This window comes from Aethalodelphis obliquidens, unplaced genomic scaffold (assembly GCF_003676395.1).
Source record: "Aethalodelphis obliquidens isolate GAN/ISIS:26980383/991018 unplaced genomic scaffold, ASM367639v1 scaffold55, whole genome shotgun sequence".
In the NCBI taxonomy this organism is placed as follows: Eukaryota; Metazoa; Chordata; class Mammalia; order Artiodactyla; family Delphinidae; genus Aethalodelphis; species Aethalodelphis obliquidens.
The window spans coordinates 9,461,993-9,483,441 of NW_020837999.1; the positions used below are offsets into that span (position 1 = coordinate 9,461,993).

The 21,449-nt window shown below is 39.0% G+C and overlaps 1 protein-coding gene across 1 annotated transcript in view; it reads right to left on the minus strand.

Moving 5' to 3' along the window:
- MROH9 (maestro heat like repeat family member 9) overlaps positions 1–21,449 on the minus strand; it is a 97,813-nt gene that overhangs the window by 23,113 nt on the left and 53,251 nt on the right. The window contains exons 10-12 of the mRNA XM_027086456.1: positions 7,845–7,999; positions 5,344–5,509; positions 4,042–4,184 (exon numbers count right to left, since the gene is read on the minus strand). Of these exons, the coding sequence (XP_026942257.1) occupies positions 4,042–4,184; positions 5,344–5,509; positions 7,845–7,999 (464 nt within the window). The remainder of the gene's footprint in view (positions 1–4,041; positions 4,185–5,343; positions 5,510–7,844; positions 8,000–21,449) is intronic.

Below are 21,449 nucleotides of genomic sequence, written 5' to 3' on the forward strand. Positions count from 1 at the left end.
CTAGTATTTTGTTGAGGATTTTTGCATCTATGTTCATCAGTGATATTGGCCTGTAGTTTTCTTTCTTTGTGACATCCTTGTCTGGTTTTGGTATCAAGGTGATGGTGGCCTCGTAGAAGGAGTTTGGAAGTGTTCCTCCCTCTGCTATATTTTGGAAGAGTTTGAGAAGGATAGGTGTTAGCTCTTCTCTAAATATTTGATAGAATTCGCCTGTGAAGCCATCTGGTCCTGGGCTTTTCTTTGTTGGAAGATTTTTAGTCACAGTTTCAATTTCAGTGCTTGTGATTGGTCTGTTCATATTTTCTATTTCTTCCTGATTCAGTCTTGGCAGGTTGTGCATTTCTAAGAATTTGTCCATTTCTTCCAGATTGTCCATTTTATTGGCATAGAGTTGCTTGTAGTAATCTCTCATGATCTCTTTTATTTCTGCAGTGTCAGTTGTTACCTCTCCTTTTTCATTTCTAATTCTATTGATTTGAGTCTTCTCCCTTTTTTTCTTGATGAGTCTGGCTAGTGGTTTATCTATTTTGTTTATCTTCTCAAAGAATGAGCTTTTAGTTTTATTGATCTTTGCTATTGTTTCCTTTATTTCTTTTTCATTTATTTCTGATCTGATTTTTATGATTTCTTTCCTTCTGCTAGCTTTGGGTTTTTTTTGTTCTTCTTTTTCTAATTGCTTGAGGTGCAAGGTTAGGTTGTTTATTCTAGATGTTTCCTGCTTCTTAAGGTGGGCTTGTATTGCTATAAACTTCCCTCTTAGAACTGCTTTTGCTGCATCCCACAAGTTTTGGGTCGTTGTGTCTCCATTGTCATTTGTTTCTAGGTATTTTTTGATTTCCTCTTTGATTTCTTCAGTGATCACTTCATTATTAAGTAGTGTATTGTTTAGCCTCCATGTGTTTGTATTTTTTACAGATCTTTTCCTGTAATTGATATCTAGTCTCATGGCATTGTGGTCAGAAAAGATACTTGATACAATTTCAATTTTCTTAAATTTACCAAGGCTTGATTTGTGACCCAAGATATGATCTATCCTGGAGAATGTTCCATGAGCACTTGAGAAAAATGTGTATTCTGTTGTTTTTGGATGGAGTGTCCTATAAATATCAATTAAGTCCATCTTGTTTAATGTATCATTTAAAGCTTGTGTTTCCTTATTTATTTTCATTTTGGATGATCTGTCCATTGGTGAAAGTGGGGTGTTAAAGTCCCCTACTATGAATGTGTTACTGTCGATTTCCCCTTTTATGGCTGTTAGTATTTGCCTTATGTATTGAGGTGCTCCTATGTTGGGTGCATAAATATTTACAATTGTCATATCTTCTTCTTGGATCGATCCCTTGATCATTATGTAGTGTCCTTCTTTGTCTCTTTTAATAGTCCTTATTTTAAAGTCTATTTTGTCTAATATGAGAATTGCTACTCCAGCTTTCTTTTGATTTCCATTTGCATGGAATATCTTTTTCCATCCCCTTACTTTCAGTCTGTATGTGTCTCTAGGTCTGAAGTGGGTCTCTTGTAGACAGCATATATATGGGTCTTGTTTTTGTATCCATTCAGCTAATCTGTGTCTTTTGGTGGGAGCATTTAGTCCATTTACATTTAAGGTAATTATCGATATGTATGTTCCTATTCCCATTTTCTAAATTGTTTTGGGTTCGTTATTATAGATCTTTTCCTTCTCTTGTGTTTCTTGCCTAGAGAAGATCCTTTAGCAGTTGTTGTAAAGCTGGTTTGGTGGTGCTGAACTCTCTCAGCTTTTGCTTGTCTGTAAAGGTTTTAATTTCTCCATCAAATCTGAATGAGATCCTTGCTGGGTAGAGTAGTCTTGGCTGCATGTTTTTCTCCTTCATCACTTTCAGTATGTCCTGCCACTCCCTTCTGGCTTGTAGGGTTTCTGCTGAGAGATCAGCTGTTAACCTTATGGGGATTCCCTTATGTGTTATTTGTTGTTTTTCCCTTGCTGCTTTTAATATGTTTTCTTTGTGTTTAATTTTTGACAGTTTGATTAATATGTGTCTTGGTGTATTTCTCCTTGTATTTATCCTGTATGGGACTCTCTGTGCTTCCTGGACTTGATTAACTATTTCCTTTCCCATATTAGGGAATTTTTCAACCAGAATCTCTTCAAATATCTTTTCAGTCCCTTTCTTTTTCTCTTCTTCTTCTGGAACCCCTATAATTCGAATGTTGGTGCATTTAATGTTGTCCCAGAGGTCTCTGAGACTGTCCTCAGTTCTTTTCATTCTTTTTTCTTTATTCTGCTCTGCAGTAGTTATTTCCACTATTTTATCTTCCAGGTCACTTATCCGTTCTTCTGCCTCAGTTATTCTGCTATTGATCCCATCTAGAGTACTTTTAATTTCATTTAGTGTGTTGTTCATCGTTGTTTGTTTCATCTTTAGTTCTTCTAGGTCCTTGTTAACTGATTCTTGCATTTTGTCCATTCTATTGTCCATTCTATCTCCATGATTTCGGATCATCCTTACTATCATTATTCTGAATTCTTTTTTAGGTAAGCTGCCTATTTCCTCTTCATTTGTTAGGTCTGGTGCATTTTTATCTTGCTCCTTTATCTGCTGTGTGTTTTTCTGTCTTCTCATTTTGCTTACTGTGTTTGGGGTCTCCTTTTTGCAGGCTGCAGGTTCGTAGTTCCTGCTGTTTTTGATGTCTGTCTCCAGTGGCTAAGGTTGGTTCAGTGGGTTGTGTAGGTTTCCTGGTGGAGGGGACTAGTGCCTGTGTTGTGGTGGGTGAGGCTGGATCTTGTCTCTCTAGTGGGCAGGTTCACGTCTGGTGGTGTGTTTGGGGTGTCTGTGGCCTTATTATTATTTTAGGCAGCCTCTCTGCTAATGGGTGGGGTTGTGTTCCTGTCTTGCTAGTTGTTTGGCATAGGTTGTCCAGCACTGTGGCTTGCTGGTCGTTGAGTGAAGCTGGGTGCTGGTGTTAAGATGGAGGTCTCTGGGAGATTTTCGCCGTTTGATATTATGTGGAGCTGGGAGGTCTCTTGTTGACCAGTGTCCTGAAGTTGGCTCTCCTACCTCAGAAGCAGAGCCCTGCCTCCTGGCTGGAGCACCAAAAGCTTTTCATCCACACGGCTCAGAATAAAAGGGAGAAAAAGTAGAGGGAATTAGTAGAAGTATGAGGAAAGAAAGAAGGAAAGGAGGGAAGGAAGGAAGGAAGAAAGAAAGAAAGAAGCAAAGAAGGAAAGAAGGGAAGAAAGGAGGGAGGGAGCGAGGGATGGAGGAAGGAAGGAGGGAAAGAAGGAAAAAAGACAGAAAGAAAGAAGATACAGTAAAAATAAAATAAAGTATAATAAAATTATTGAATTAAAAAATTCTTATTTAGAAAAAAAAGAAGAGACGGATAGAACCTTAGGACAAATGTTGGAAGCAAAGCTATACAGACAAAATCTTACACAGAAGCATACACATACACCCTCACTAAAAGAGGTAAAGGGGGAAAAATCATAAATCTTGCTGTCAGAGACCACCTCCTCAATTTGGGATGATTCGTTGTCTTTTGGGAGGTCTGAGGTCTTCTGCCAGCGTTCAGTAGGTGTTCTGTAGGAGTTGTTCTACGTGTAGATGTATTTCTGGTGTATCTGTGGGGAGGAAGGTGATCTCCGCGTCTTACTCTTCCGCCATCTTCCACTACTGTTTGTGTGCACATTATTTTTACCTTACACGTAATTTACCCTGAGAGATCACTATCAGAGTAAATGGCAGAGCTAGTACATGTCTGGTTTTGGACCTGTTTTTCCTCCCTACTCTCTCTCTGCGTGGTGGCTTCCCTTTGTGGCAGGAATAAACCGTGTTCTGTGGGAGTGGTTTTTTATATACTGCATACACATTCAGGGAAGGTCCCAGCTTACTTCTAGGTACTTAGGATAGTTACTTTTCCAAAGGCATCCTACCCTGCAGAGGAGAGAAAACTGTAATAAATGAATATACTGCACAAGGGATTATATAGTTCCACGTGAACCCAAGGGAGTAGAAATATTTGACAGCTGGAAGCTCATTTCTTATACCACTAGTATCTCACAAAGTCCTGTCCTCTGTCATCAGTCTCAGGTTGCTAGTGTAATAGAGTTGAAGCATGAGGGCCATCAAGAGCTGGGGGAAAAACTGGGCCACCGCTTTCTTGTAAGAACCAATAGGCAGCAATGTGCACAGGGCCTGGGATGCCTATAAGGGAAGGAAAAAGGAGTCAAGAATGTAACCATCTCCCTTTAAACCCAGTCAGCAGTGGTGAGGTGGGTGGAAAGGCAGGGATTCTGCAACTTCTCCCCCAAATTCCTTGAAGGAAGCCTGAAGCATGCATGTGTATTCATTCATTCAATAACAGTTACTCAGTCCATTTTGAAGCAGGAACTGCACCAAGCATTCTCTGACCATGGGCTCCCAAATCGCTATCAACAGTGCCTGATTGCCAAACCAGCAGGAAGCAAGCTGATTCTCAAGGAAGGCATACCTCCCAAGGCTCCATGCCTATGTGCTCATGAAGAATAGTCTTGCCAGTAACCCAGGTCCTCCCAGTGCTTCAACAATCCAGGGCAGTGAAATATTTAAGGAGGGGCATGCCAGGTCAACTAACAAATTTTTTGGTCTACTGACCACTACAATACCCACTCTATCAGAGAAACACATCTCACCACCTCACATTTGTGGAGGATTATCCAGTTTTTCCCCTCTTATATGTCTGCAAGACTTGAATTTACTCCCAGGAGTGGCGATTTGGGTGCTTGGGAGATATATAACGATGGACACAAATGAGGTTTGGCCTTCACATGCCTATCAAGAGTCTGTGTGATCTGGCTGGTGGCTACCTCTCTGATACCATCTCCTACACCTTCACCCTTGCTCAGTACTCTCCAGATGTTTTGGCCTCCTTGCTTCACTGATATACCAGGTAAGCTCCCGTCACCACGTGGCTTCTGCCCTTCTCTCTGTCTAGAACTCTCATGCCCAGATATCTGCAAGGATCACTCCCTCACCTCATTCATGTCTCTGATTCGATGTCACTGCAGCAGAGAGACCTGCCCTGACCAATTTACCTAAACCTTCCCTGCCAGTTTCTTTTCCCCACCCCACTTTATATCTCTTCTAAGCTTTGTATCATCTGACACATAACACATTTTTTTGGTTCATTGTCTGTGTCTCTTACAAGAATGTAAGCTTCATGATCGAGGTGTGACATGTAGTAGGCATTCAATAAATATGTGTTGAGTGAATGAATGAGAGCCAGATTGTGTCAAGGAAGTATGACTCAGACTGCGAGCAGATAGGGATTTTCACGACTAAGAAAACAACACCAGGAAAAAGAAACACTCATTGTATTATTTACCGCCACGGGCATCATGTTAGTAGTGTCAAGAGAGAAATGTCTTCTTTCCGTTTTTCTGTCTTCCATTGTCCCAGGCTTTCCTTTCAGTATCAACAAGATTGTCTTCAGCACAAGTGGAGCCACACTTGACTCAGAACCAGCCGCCTGCCACATCAGCATCAGAGTGCTGCAAACACAGCCCCCCATCCCCGATAATGAAAATCATACGTTTTTCATTTCCTACTCAACACTGTGACACAAATCAGGAAAAGAGTCTTGGTTTTACATCTTTATAGTGCGAAGAAACTGCAGACAAGTCCAAAACTAACTGATATTCCCATTTCCAAATGATCCCATTAAGTTTCTTGTCCTTGAAAACAGGGGAAGAATTTCAGTATGGTCTTGTGGAAAATACAGACTGTAAGTCTGCAAGTTCATTTCCTACTGCTATTTAAATACCTGTCCAGCTCAATATCAGGAACTGATCAGCTTTCTGTACTCCATACTCTTCCCTCCCACCTTGTGACCTTGTTTGTCTAGGGATAATAGAGTATTTAAAAACTGGTACGGAAATACAAATTAATATATAAATAAATATATCAATTAAAAAAACTAGGTAAAAAGCTAACTAAATTAAAGAAAAACTACATAACTCAAAAATTAGAAAATTAAATTTAAAAACTAGGGCTTCCCTGGTGGCGCAGTGGTTGAGAGTCCGCCTGCCGATGCAGGAGACACGGGTTCGTGCCCCGGTCCGGGAAGATCCCACATGCCGCGGAGTGGCTGGGCCCGTGACCCATGGCCACTGAGCCTGCGTGTCCAGAGCCTGTGCTCTGCAGCGGGAGAGGCCACAACAGTGAGAGAGGCCCGCGTACCGCAAAAAAAACAAAACAAAACACTGAGCCATTTCCCCAAATGTCACACATATAGTCAGTGACACAGATGTAACTAGAACCCTGACTTCTCAATCTCCAATTCCTGAGCTCCTTTCCCTACATACCTGTCACACTTCAAGATTATTCTTACTATTGCTCATCTTAAAAACTGCTATATGTCAAGCCATGCTGGGTTCTGAACTCTGTCGTTCTTTCTCTTTGCATTTAGGTTCCTAATATGGGGGCCTGGTCCCTCAGAACATGGACACACCTATCTCTCTAGAACCCCAGTACTCAATTGCTTTTATCTGCAGGGCTTATTCGTGGTACCATGCTTAGAACCGCATGGACATCAAATCTCTCAAGCCCTGTCTCATTCTCTTACCTCTTGATCACACCTTCTTTCTGTTTCTCTGTTTAAGCTTACCTACAAATCCCAGTTTTTCTACCTCAATCCTCACCTACTATTGCACAAGACCTGCTAGTGACTATTTTAATTTTCACCTAATTCTAATTATGTTTGCTTTCTGTACCTCCTCAGTACACACTGTTTGTAATGGATTCATTGGAAGCTTTTATCTTACATCCATATGGGTATATTCACTCTCCTCAACAAAATGCTTGAAGGCTGGTAACTTTACAGACAGTGGGTACTTAGTTCCTGAATGAGAAAACACTGAGTCTTATGAATATTTTTAGTTTCCAAGAATTTTCTAAATAGTAAAATAGGAGTTTAAGCTTCCTAAAAAATACAATCTTTAAGTTGGAAATAGAAAGTCGGTCATATAATTGGTTTAGCATTTTGTTGATTTCATTGCCCTCTTACAGACATTAACTAATTTAATCCATATAACAGCTTTATAGATGAAAAGAACTTTCCTCATTTCACAGATGAGGAAATTGAGGATCAAGGAGTTTATGAAACTTACATGATGTCACACAGGATATAAGGGTGAAGGCTGGGATGCAATTCATTTTCATTTGTTTCCAAAGCCTGAATCCTTTCCATAATGTAATTTCCTGCCTTTTATACTGTTAATAGTAGAGAAGTAATACCTTCCCTTCCAAGGTACAAACTATAGAAATGCAGTGGTGTGATTTAATAAGCTCCTCTAACGTGGCTGTTAGATTCATAGTGTCACGTAGGCTCACCTTAGCATACTTTCTTCTTAAATATTTCTCATGACCCTGGATCATGAATTTCAGATAAACAGTTAAGGGACAGGGACAGGTAAAATTCCCAATTATACCTGGGAATTTGAAATGTTTTATGATTTAATTGGTGGTTGGAAATATGTCTGTCCTTCATAAATGAGAAAAAAACACTATGAATTTTATCACATGTGGGGAAAAAACCATTATAAGTTTGAGAAGAGATTTTTCAATGTGGGATATGCAGCAGAACACAATTTAAATCCTCAGATAAATAATAGCAACAGTTATGATTTCTTGATGGTCTACTGTGTGCCACATATTTTACGAAGCTATGAATACTATAGATGATCTTATTTAAGCCTTACAATCATCCTATGTGGTACAAAAATAGATATTCTCTTTCAGAAAAAAAGAAACCAGATCTGATTTGTTCAGGTCTGTCTGACTCTGGAGACTGAACAAACTCTGTGGAAGGGGTGAGAGGGGCCTTACTTGTCTGCTGGGACTGGGTAGTCCGTAAGTTGAAAGATGACCTTCTTTGGTGAAGTACGTGTCAACAAGGTAATGACCCTCAACATAACTTGCTTCAAAATGGGAGAAGCATTTCCACACAATTGTTTATAAATAACATCCACAATTTTAGACACCTGGAAAAGCAATTTCACAGGTCAACAAGAGTCTCTAGTTGCACAGCCATCTCTAACCGAGGCATTTCTTAGACAAAAGAATTCAGTCTTTCTCAGAATGACCAAGGCAGCAATTAACATACAAATAAGCACTAGAGGAAAGCATATTTATGTGTATTACTACACAATGAAAATGTTTATTTGGATGAGAAATAAACATATGCATTTATTTTTTTCTTCCGATTTTATTGAGATATAGTTGTCATAAAGCACTGTATAAGTTTAAAGTGTATAGCATAATGATTTGACTTACATCGTGAAATTATTACCACAGTAAGTTTAGTAAACATCTATCACCTCATATAGATACAAAATAAAAGGAAAAGAGAAAATATTTCCTTATGAAGAGAACTCTTAGGATTTACTCTCTCAGTAACTTTCATATATAACATAAAGCAGTGTTAATTACATTTATCATGCTGTGCATTACATCCCTAGTACTTATTTATCTTCTAACTGGAAATTACCCCTCCCACCAGCCTCTGGTAACCACATATCTGATCTCCTTTTCAATGAGTTTGTTTATTTATTTTTGAAGTATAATTAACCTATAACACTATGTTAATTCCTGGTGCACAACATAGTGCTTCTGTATTTCTATACGTTACAAAATGTTCACCATGTTAAGTGTAGTTAACCATCTGTCATTGTGCAAAGATACTATATTATTCTTGATTTTATAAGTTTCCCACACTGTACATTTTGTCCCCATTACTCACCAGAGTCTATGTCTCCAGGTGAGTCCAAGTTGCCTCCTGCCTCTCTAGGAGGCTCTCCAAGATCAGTAAGTGGGTCTGACCCAGGCTCCTTTCAAATTACTGCTTCTGCCCTGGGTCTTGTGGAGCATGTGAGGTTTACTATGTCCCCTTTAAGAGTGAAGTCTTTGTTTCTAACAGCCCTCTGGCTCTCCTGAAAGCAAGCCCCACAGACCTTCAAAGCCAGATGTTCTGGGGACCCATCTTTCTGGTGCAGGACCCCCAGGTTGGGTAGCCCAATGTGGGGTTTTGACCCCTCGCTCCTTGGGCAGAACCTCTGAAATTGTGATTATCCTCCTGTTTGTGGGTCGCCTCCTTGGGGGTGTGGATATTGACTATACAGTGTCTCTGCCCTTCCTACTCATCTCATTGTGCTTCCTTCTTTACAGCTTTAGTTGTAGATTTTTTCTGCTAGTTTTCTGGTCTTTCTCATCAATAGTTGCTCTGTAAATAGTTGTAATTTTGGTGTACCTGTTGGAGTGGGTGAGCTCAGGGCCCTCCTATTCTGCCATCTTGGCTGCCTCCCAATCTATATGCATTTATGGATAGTGGGAGAATACCCATTTTTTTTTTTTTAAAAAGTTTATTTTGGATGGGTAGGCTTTATTGTATAAAACATATAAGCTCAATTCAAAAAGGATATGTACAATATAATTTGAGTCCTTTAAAAAGAAAGTCAAAATAATGGAACAGAATAACAAGAGAACAATATACTTCTGAAAACATTTTGACAATTAAAGGAGATATGAATCTATGTTTTGAAGGAGTGAACTATGTGTTGAGGGAATGGACTAGAATGGTAAAAACTGAATCATAATCTTTCAAATTTTCTTTATAGGCTCCAAGTTAGTTTTATTTTTTCTTTGTTTTCTGGCTGTATTCTTTTTTTAAAAAATTATTATTATTTTTAACATCTTTATAGGAGTATAATTGCTTTACAATGGTGTGTTAGTTTCTGCTTTATAACAAAGTGAATCAGTTATACATGTACATATGTTCCCATATCTCTTCCCTCTTGCGTCTCCCTCCCTCCCACCCTCCCTATCCCACCCCTCTAGGTGGTCACAAACCATTGAGCTGATCTCCCTGTGCTATGCAGCTGCTTCCCACTTGCTATCTATTTTACGTTTGGTAGTATATATGTGTCCATGCCACTCTCTCACTTTGTCCCAGCTTATCCTTCCCCCTCCTCATATCCTCAAGTCCATTCTCTAGTAGGTCTGTGTCTTTATTCCTGTCTTACCCCTAGGTTCTTCATGACCTTTTTTTTTTTTCCCCTTAGATTCCATATATATGTGTTAGCATACGGTACTTGTTTTTATCTTTCTGACTTACTTCACTCTGTATGACAGACTCTAGGTCCATCCACCTCACTACAAATATCTCAATTTCGTTTCTTTTCATGGCTGAGTAATATTCCACTGTATATATGTGCCACATCTTCTTTATCCATTCATCTGATGATGGACACTTAGGTTGCTTCCATGTCCTGGCTATTGTAAATAGAGCTGCAATGAACATTTTGGTACATGACTCTTTTTGAATTATGGTTTTCTCTGGGTATATGCCCAGTAGGGGGGTTGCTGGGTCATATGGTATTTCTATTTGTAGTTTTTTTTTTTTTTTTTGCGGTACGCGGGCCTCTCACTGCTGTGGCCTCCCCCGCCGCGGAGCACAGGCTTCGGACGCGCAGGCTTAGTGGCCATGGCTCACGGGCCTAGCCGCTCCGCGGCATGTGAGATCTTCCCGGACCAGGGAATGAACCCGTGTCCCCTGCATCGGCAGGCGGACTCTCAACCACTGCGCCACCAGGGAAGCCCTATTTGTAGTTTTTTAAGGCACCTCCATACTGTTCTCCACAGTGGCTGTAACAATTTACATTCCCACGAACAGAGCAAGAGTGTTCCCTTTTCTCCACACCCTCTCCAGCATTTATTGTTTCTAGATTTTTTGATGATGGCCATTCTGACTGGTGTGAGATGATAACTCATTGTAGTTTTGATTTGCATTTCTCTAATGATTAATGATGTTGAGCATTCTTTCATGTGTTTGTTGGCACTCTGTATATCTTCTTTGGAGAAATGTCTATTTAGGTCTTCTGCCCATTTTTGGATTGGGTTGTTTGTTTTTTGTTATGGAGCTGCATGAGCTGCTTGTAAATCTTGGAGATTAATCCTTTGTCAGTTGCTTCATTTGCAAATATTTTCTCCCATTCTGAGGGTTGTCTTTTGGTCTTGTTTATGGTTTCCTTTGCTGTGCAAAAGCTTTGAAGTTTCATTAGGTCCCATTTGTTTATTTTTGTTTTTATTTCCATTTCTCTAGGAGGTGGGTCAAAAAGGATCTTGCTGTGATTTATGTCATAGAGTGTTCTGCCTATGTTTTCCTCTAAGAGTTTGATAGTGTCTGGCCTTACATTTAGGTCTTTAATCCAAAAAATTATTATTGAAATATAGTTTGTGTTAGTTTCAGGTATACATCACAGTAATTCAGTAATTCTTTTTCACATTCTTTTTCCTTATAGGTTATTACAAAATGTTGAGTATAGTTCCCTGTGCTATACAGTAGATCCCTGTTGATTATCTGTTTTACATACAGTAGTATAAATATATTTGTCCCAACCTCCTAATTTATCCTTCCCCCCAACTTCCCCTTTGCTAACCATGTTTCGCTTTCTATATCTGTGAGTCACTTTCAACTTTGTAAGTTCATATGTATCTGTTTTTTTTTAGATTCCACATATAAGCGATATCACATGATATTTCTCTTACTTGTATGGTTTATTTCACTTAGTATGATAATCTCTAGGTCCATCCATGTTGCTGCAAATGGCATCATTTCATTCTTTTTTACGGCTGAGTAATATTCCATTGGATATATATATACCACACGTCTTTATCCATTCATCTGTCGATGGAAATTTAGGTTGCTTCCATGTCTTAGCTATTGTAAATGGTGCTGCAGTGAATATTGGGGTGCATGTTACTTTTTGAATTACAGTTTTATCTAGATATATGCCCAGAAGTGGGATTTCTGGATCATCTGGTACCTCTATTTTTAGTTTTTTACAGAACCTCCATACTGTTGTCCACAGTGGCTGCACCAATTTAAATTCCCACTTAGAGTGTAGGAGGGTTCCTTTTTCTCCATATCCTCTCCAGCATTTATTATTTGTAGACTTTTTTTTGAAATAAATTTATTTATTTATGTATTTATTTTTGGCTGCATTGGGTCTTCATTGTTGCATACGAGCTCTCTCTACTTGCAGTGAGCCAGGGCTACTCTTTGTTGCGGTGTGTGGGCTTCTCATTGTGGTGGCTTCTCTTGTTGCAGAGCATGGGCTCTCCTCTTGTGGGCTTCAGTAGTTGCTGCATGTGGGCTCAGAAGTTGTGGCTCACAGGCTCAGTAGTCATGGCTTGCGGGCTCTAGAGTACAGGCTCAGTAGTTTTGGTGCATGGGTTTAGTTGCTCCATGGCATGTGGGATCTTCCTGGACCAGGGCTTGAACCCGTGTCCCCTGCATTGGCAAGAGGATTCTTAGCCACTTTACAACCAGGGAAGTCCCTCTTTGTAGACTTTTTGATGATGGCCATTCTGAATGGTGTGAGGTGATACTTATTGTAGTTTTCATTTGCATTTCTCTAATAATTAGTGATATTAAGTATCTTTTCATCTGCCTGTTGGCCATCTGTATATCTTCTTTGGAGAAATGCCTATTTAGATCTGCCCATTTTTTGATTGAGTTATTTGTTTTTTTTGATATTGAGCTGCATGAGCTGTTTGTGTATTTTGGAAATGAAACTGTTTTTGGTTGCAAATATTTTCTCCATTCTGTAGGCTGTATTTTGTTGTACTTATGGTTTCCTTTGGTGTACAAAAGCTTTTACATTTAATTAGATCTCATTTGTTTATTTTTGTTTTTATTTCCATTACTCTAGGAGACTGATCTGAAAAGATATTGCTGAGATTTATGTCAAAGAGTGTTCTGCCTATGATTTACTCTAGGAGTTTTATAGTATCTGGCCTTACGTTTAGGTCTTTAATCCATTTTGAGTTTGTTTTTTTATATGGTGTTAGAGAATGTTCTATCTCACTCTTTTACATGTAGCTGTCCAGATTTCTCAGCACCATTTGTTAAAGAGATTGTCTTTTCTCCATTGTATATTCTTGTCTCCTATGTCATAGATTAATTGACCATAGGTGGGTTTATTTCTGGGCTTTTTATCCTGTTACATTGATCTATATGTCTGTTTTTGCGCCAGGACCATACTGTTTTGACTACTGTAGCTTTGTAGTATAGAATGAGTTCTGAAGTGTTCCTTACTCTGCAGTTTTTTTGGAACAGTATCAGCAGTATAGATGTTTTCTCTATATGTTTGGTATAATTTGCCTGTGAAGCCATCTGGTCTGGGACTTTTGTTTGTTGGGAGTTGTTCTGTTTTAATTTTTGAATTTTAATTAATTAATTTATTTATACAGCAGGTTCTTATTAGTCATCAGTTTTATACACATCAGTGTATACATGTCAATCCCAATCGCCCAATTCATCACACCACCACCCTGACCCCCGCCGCTTTCCCCCCTTGGTGTCCATAAGTTTGTTCTCTACATCTGTGTCTCAATTTCTGTCCTGCAAACCGGTTCATCTGTACCATTTTTCTAGGTTCCACATATATGTGTTAATATACTATATTTGTTTTTCTCTTTCTGACTTACTTCACTCTCTATGACAGTATCTAGATCCATCCATGTCTCAACAAATGACCCAATTCGTTCCTTTTTATGGCTGAGTAATATTCCATTGTATATATGTAACACATCTTCTTTATCCATTTGTCTGTCGATGGGAATTTAGGTTGCTTCCATGACCTGGCTATTGTAAATAGTGCTGCAATGAACATTGGGGTACATGTGTCTTTTTGAATTATGGTTTTCTCTGGGTATAAGCCCAGTAGTGGGATTGCAGGATCATATGGTAATTCTATTTTTAGTTTTTTAAGGAACCCCCATACTGTTCTCCATAGTGGCTGTATCAATTTACATTCCCACCAACAGTGCAAGAGTGTTCCCTTTTCTCCACACCCTCTCCAGCATTTATTGTTTCTAGATTTTTTGATGATGGGCATTCTAACTGGTGTGAGATGACATCTCATTGTAGTTTTGATTTGCATTTCTCTAATGATTAATGATGTTGAGCATTCTTTCATGTGTTTGTTGGCAATCTGTATATCTTCTTTGGAGAAATGTCTATATAGGTCTTCCGCCCATCTTTGGATTGGGTTGCTTGTTTTTTTGATATTGAGCTGCATGAGCTACTTGTAAACTTTGGAGATTAATCCTTTGTCAGTTGCTTCATTTGCAAATATTTTCTCCCATTCTGAGGGTTGTCTTTTGGTCTTGTTTATGGTTTCCTTTGCTGTGCAAAAGCTTTGAAGTTTCATTAGGTCCCATTTGTTTATTTTTGTTTTTATTTCCATTTCTCTAGGAGGTGGGTCAAAAAGGATCTTGCTGTGATTTATGTCACAGAGTGTTCTTCCTATGTTTTCCTCTAAGAGTTTTATAGTGTCCAGTCTTACATTTAGGTCTCAAATCCATTTTGAGTTTGTTTTTGTGTATGGTGTTAGGGAGTGTTCTAATTTCATTCTTTTCCATATAGCTGTCCAGTTTTCCCAGCACCACTTATTGAAGAGACTGTCTTTTCTCCATTGTATATCCTTCCCTATTTTGTCACAGATTAGTTGACCATAGGTGCGTGGGTTTACCTTTGGGCTTTCTGTCTTGTTCCATTGATCTGTCTTTCTGCTTTTGTGCCAGTACCATATTGTCTTGATTACTGTAGCTTTGTAGTATAGTCTGAAGTCAGGGAGTCTGATTCCTCCATCTCCGTTTTTTTCCTTCAAGGTGGCCTGGCTATTCGAGGTCTTTTGTGTCTCCATACAAATTTTAAGATTTTTTGTTCTGGTTCTGTAAAAAAATGACATTGGTAATATGATAGGGATTGCATTGAATGTGTAGATTGCTTGGGGTAGTATAGTCATTTTCAAAATATTGATTCTTCCAATCCAAGGACATGGTATATCTCTCCATCTGTTGGTATCATCTTTAATTTCTTTCATCAGTGTCTTATAGTTTTCTACATAAAGTTCTTTTTTCTCCCTAGGTAGGTTTATTCCTAGGTATTTTATTCTTTTTGTTGCAGTGGTAAATGGGAGTGTTTCCTTAATTTCTCTTTCAGATTTTTCATCATTAGTGTATAGGAATGCAAGAGATTTCTGTGCATTAATTTTGTATCCTGCAACTTTACCAAATTCATTGATTAGCTCTAGTAGTTTTCTGGTGGCATCTTTAGGATTCTCTGTGTATAGTATCATGACATCTGCAAACAGTGACAGTTTTACTTCTATATATAGTATCATGTCATCTGCAAACAGTGACAGTTTTACTTCTTCTTTTCCAATTTGTATTCCTTTTATTTCTTTTTCTTCTCTGACTGCCGTGGCTAGGACTTCCAAAACTATCTTGAATAATAGTGGTGAGAGTGGACATCCTTGTCTTGTTCCTGATCTTAGAGGAAATGCTTTCAGTTTTTCACCATTGAGAATGATGATTGCTGTGGGTTTGCCATATATGGCCTTTATTATGTTGAGGTAGTTTCCCTCTATGCCCACTTTCTGGAGAGTTTTTATCATAAATGAGTATTGAAGTTTGTCGGAAGCTTTTTCTGCATCTATTGAGATGATCATATGGTTTTTATTCTTCAGTTTGTTAATATGATGTATCACATTGATTGATTTGCATATATCGAGGAATCCTTGCATCCCTGGGATAAATCCCACTTGATCATGGTGTATGACCCGTTTAATGTGTTGTTGTATTCTGTTTGCTAGTATTTTGTTGAGGATTTTTGCATCTATATTCATCAGTGATATTGGTCTGTAATTTTCTTTTTATGTAGTATCTTTGTCTGGTTTTGGTATCAGGGTGATGGTGGCCTAATAGAATGAGTTTGGGAGTGTTCCTTCCTTTGCAGTTTTTTGGAAGAGTTTGAGAAGGATGGGTGCTAACTCTTCTCTAAATGTATGATAGAATTCACCTGTGAAGCCATCTGGTCCTGGACTTTCGTTTGTTGGAAGATTTTTATTCACGGTTTCAATTTCATGACTTGTGATTTGTCTGTTCATATTTTCTATTTCTTACTGGTTCAGTCTTTGCAGGTTGTACCTTTCTAAGAGTTTGTCCCTTTCTTCTAGGTTGTCCATTTTATTGGCATACAGTTGCTTGTAGTAATGTCTTATGGTCCTTTGTATTTCTGTGGTGTCTGTCATACCTTCTCCTTTTTCATTTCTAATTTTATTGATTTGGACCCTCTAGTTTTTCTTCTTGGTGAGGCGGCTAAAGGTTTATCACTTTTAAAAGTGTTTTCAGATAATGAACTTTTATTTTCATTAATCTTTTCTACTGCTTCCTTGGTCTCTATTTCATTTATTTCTGCTCTGAACTTTATGATTTCTTTCCACCTACTAACTTTGGGTTTGGTTTGTTTTTCTTTCTCTAGTTGCTTTAGGTGTAAGGTTAGGTTGTTCATTTGAGATTTTTCTTGTTTTCTGAAGTAAGCTTGTATCGCTACAGACTTCCCTGTTAGAACTCCTTTTGCTGCATCCCATAGATTTTGGATCGTTGTTTTCATTTTTATCTGTCTCTAGGTATTTTTTGATTTCCTCTTTGATTTCTTCAGTGATCTATTTGTTGTTTAGTAGCATATTGTTTAGCATCCATGTGTTTGTGCTTTTTACAGTGTTTTCTTATAGTTAATTTCTAATCTCATAGAATTGTGGGTGGAATAAATGCTTGATATGATTTCAGTTTTCTTAAATTTACTCAGGCTTGCTTTGTGGCTAGCATGTGATCTATCCTGGAGAATATTCCATGTAAACTTGAAAAGAATGTGTATTCTACTTCTTTCAGATGGAATGCTCTTTAAATGTCAATTAAGTCCATCTGGTCTAATGAGTCATTTAACACTATTATTGTGTTACTGTTAATTTCTCCTTTTTTGTCTGATAATGTTTGCCTTGTACATTGAGGTGCTCCTATGTTGGGGGCATAAAAATTTACAATTGTTGTTTCTTCTTCTTGGGTTGATCCCTTGATCATTATGTAGTGTCCTTCCTTGTCTCTGGTAACAGTCTTTATATTAAAGTCTATTTTGTCTGATATGAGTATTGCTACTCCCACTCTCTTTTGATTTCCATTTGCATGGAATATCTTTTTCCATCCCCTCATTTTCAGTCTTTATGTGTCCCTAGATCTGAAGTGGGTATCTTGTAGGCAACGTATATATGAGTCTTATTTTTGTATCCATTCAGCCAATCTGCGTCATTTGGTTGGAGCATTTAACCCATCTACATTTAAGGTAATTATTGATATGGATGTTCTTATTGCCATTTTGTTAATTGTTTTGAGTTTGTTTTCTGTAAGTCTATTTTCTTTCCCTTTCCTCTTTTGTTCTCTTCTCTTGTGATTTGATGACTATCCTTAGTGTTGTGTTTGGATTCCTTTTTCTTTTTTGTGTTTATATCCATTATAGATTTTTGTTTTGCAGTTACCATGAGGTTTTGGTATAGTAGTCTCTCTCTATATATATATACACACACATGATTGTTTTACGTTGCTGATATCTTAATTTCAAATGCATTTAAAATATCTTGCATTTGTACTCTCCTCCTCTCATGATTACTGATTTTGAGATCATATTTGTGTGTGGATAATTTCCTACATTTACTGTAAGTTTGCCTTTACAGGTGAGCTACCACTCTCATAATTTTCTTGTTTCTAGTTGTGACCTTTTCTTTTCCACTTAGAGCAGTTCCTTTAGCATTTATTGTAAAGCTCGTTTGGTGGTGCTGAGTTCTTTTAGCTTTTGCTTGTCTGTAAAGCTTTTGATTTCTCTATTGAATCTGAACGAGAGCCTTGCTGGGTAGGGTATTCTTGGTTGTAGGTTTTTCCCTTTCATCACTTTAAATATATCATGCCACCCACTTCTGGCCTGCAGAGTTTCTGCTGACAAATCAGCTGATTCCCTTGTATGTTATTTTTTTGCTTTTCCCTTGTTGCTTTTAATGTTTTCTCTGTCTTTAATTTTTGTCCATTTGATTACTATGTGTTTAGGTGTGTTCTTCCTTGAGTTAATCCTTTATGGGATTCTCTGTGCTTCCTGAACTTGGGTGATTGTTTCCTTTCCCATGTAAGGGAAGTTTTCAGCTATTATCTCTTCAAATATTTTCTCAGGCCATTTCTCTCCCTCTTCTATTTCTGGGACCTCTATAATGTGAATGTTGGTGCCTATGACCTTGTCCCAGAGGTCTCTTAAACTGTCTCCATTTACTTTCATTCTATTTTCTTTATTCTGCTCTGAAGCGGTGATTTCCACCACTCTGTCTTCCAGCTCACTGATTCATTCTTCTGCCTCATTTATTCTGCTATTAATTCCTTCTAGTGTATTTTTCATTTCAGTTATTGTATTCTTATTTTCTAACTCTCTGATGAAAAGTTCTTGTAATTTCTTGCTCTGTGCATCCATTCTTTTCCCGAGTTCTTGGATCATCTTTAAGTTCATTACTCTGAACTCTTTCTTGGGTAGATTGCCTATCTCCACTTCACTTAGTTGTTCTTCTGGGGTTTTATCTTGTTCATTTTGTCTGGAATATATTCCTTTGCCATCTCTTTTTTTTAAATTTCTATTTGTATTTAATTTCTGTAGTAGCTTAGTTATGTTTCTCAACCTTGAAGAAGTGGCCCTCAGTAGGGGATGTCCTTTGTGTCACAGCAATACACTTTCCTCTTACCACCAGACGGCCAGGGACTAGCGGGTCCCAGGGTAGGTTCTGACCTGTGTTTGCACACTCAGTTCTGCAGCCTGTGGGATCATAATTTTCTTGCTTCTGGTGCCTGCCCCTTGGTGGGTGAGGCTGGTTTAGAGGCTTGTGCAGGCTTCCTGGTGAGAGGATCCAGTGCCTGCCTTCTGGTTGGTGGACCTGGGTCTTGGTCCTCTTGTGGGCAGGGCCATGTCAAGGGGTGTGTCTGTTCGTGGCTATGGGCTCAGGAAGTCTTTAGACAGCATGTTTGCTGATGGGTGTGGCTGTGTTCCCACCTTGTTGGTTGTTTGGCCTGAGGAATCCCAACACTGGAGCCCACAGGCTGTTGGGTGAGGCCAGATCTCAGTGCCAAGCAAGATATCTTCCTCCAGCCAGAGTTCACATAGATGAACACTCCCTGATATGTCCACCACCAGCTTTTATGACCCCAGAGAGAGCCACAGCTGCTCCCTGCCTTCCCAGGAGACCCTCCAAGACCAGCAGGTAAGTGTGGCCCAGGCTTCTATGAAATCACTGTTTTGCCCTGGGTCCCAGTATGCACAAGAACTTGTGTGTGCCAAGACTGGAGTCTCTGTTTCCCCCAGTCCTATGGAGCTCCTGCAGTCAAGCTCCATTGGCCTTCAAAGCCAAATACTCAGGGAGCTCCACCTCCTGATTCTGAGGAGACTGCCATGGAGCTCAGAGCTCTCACTCCTGTGGGAGAACTTATGTGATATGATTATTCTCCAGTTTGTGGGTCGCCCACCTGGATGGTATGGGATTTGGTTATATCACTAGTGTGCCCCTTGTACCATCTCATTGTGGTTTCTTCTTTGTGTCTTTGGATGTAGAATATCTTTTTTAAAATAGATCTTTATTGGAGTATAATCGCTTCACAATACTGTGTTAGTTTCTGTTGCACAACAAAGCGAATCAGCCATATGCATACACATGTCCCCATATCCCCTCCCTCTTGAGCCTCCCTCCCACCCTCCCTATCCCATCCCTCTAGGTCATCACAAAGCACTGAGCCGATTTCCCTGTGCTATGTGGCTGCTTCCCACCAGCCAACTGTTTTACGTTCGGTAGTGTATATATGTCGATGCTACTCTCACTTTGCCCCAGCTTCGCCCTCCCACCCCATGTCCTCAAGTCCATTTTCTATGTCTACCTCTTTATTCCTGCCTTGCAATATCTTTTTTGGTAGGCTCCCGTCTTTTTTGTCAGTTGTTGTTCAGCAGTTGTGATTTTGGTGTACTTGTGAGAGGAGGTGAACTCGGGTCTTTCTACTCCACCATCTTGTCTTCTATCCCTCTTCATGTTTGAATAAGAAGAGTTTTAGCTAGACCTGGAATTTTTCTCAAACCAATGGTTGTATATTCAACATCAAATTTAATCTACCCAGATCACCTCACTTCTTATTTTGAAAGTACTTCTCAGAGACCATAAGCTGAAAAGTTGTTTGATGTAAATTTACATTCCATTGCAATTGCCTCGTATACAATTGAATTATCTGTGTCCAACCCTCTACTCTAAACAAACAAAATGAAGTGTTTATTGTAAAACATTCATCCCACCACATATGCTCCAAGGTAAACATGAAATGGGAGACATAAACCAGTGATCTTCTTCAGAGTTCTCTTAACTATTGGGTTTAGAGCTTTTTCTTCTCATCCTCTTCCTCCTACTTTAAATGCAGCATGCCCCTAAAACAAGCCAGCTATGTTACTGTATGCTCAATTGTAGAAATGATGATTTCCTTCAGTCCTCAAGGAAAGATGTGCTGTGTTAGATTTATTTAGAAATAGTAAGCCCACAAACTATACTTGCAATTTAGGAGATTTTCAGGATAATTTTAATGCAATTTTTCATTATAACTGACTTTAGAATCCAACCCTGTTTAAGCCAAGAATCCAGTGTATTCAGTAGTTCAATTGTTTGTGGGAGCTGGGGTGGGGAAATAAGTTGCTGAACCCCATTTTTGTTCAGTTTATTTCTCCATGTTTAATGATTTCATTGTAGCACAGGCTAGGTTTACACATCTAGTTTTCCAATTGGCTTCTTGTCTTCTCTAGGACCTGATATGGTTTTACCTAGCCTCCTTTTCTCACTGCATGAGAGGAGAACTTTTATTTTGTTAAAGAAATAACTGCTGCCCTCCAGCTTTCCCCTTGGTCTGCATGCCTTTTGGAATGCTCTTGTCTGTAGAAGCATGAGAGTTTGTAAGAAGCATTATTTCCCCTTTCCTGCTCTCTGAGTTTGAGTGCAAGCACTCAGTTTATCTACAATCACATAACACTGCTATGTCAGGAGAGGGAACTGGGAGTTCAGCGCTTATGTCTCCATCAGGGCTGGTTTCATGGGCATGTGACCTATGCTTTTGCACAAGGTCCCACATTCAGAAGGTCCTTCACTTTGTTTAAACCTCTGCTGTCGTCATATTGAAATTTTTAATAAGTTTTTCCTTGAGTTTGTGCTTTGTAAGTGAAGTCCCATGGGACAATGGAGCCTGTGTGTGTGTGTGGCAGCCTGTGTGTATGAGAGTCAGCTACGGTTCCTGCAGCCTCATTCAGAGGCAGCATTCACAATTCCCTAAGAACACAGAATTCCAGTAGACCCATGATGTGCAGGGGTTAAGTGGGAAATCAAAGCAGGTATAAGATAAACATCTATTGATGCCTCAACCACTTAGGCTGAAAATGATGACATAGAAGGAAAGAGAAAGATGTGGCAATCCATAAATTCTTTTCCTTTCAATCTTTCCTTACTCACGAACAAAATGAAGATAGTGTTAATAGAATGTGTG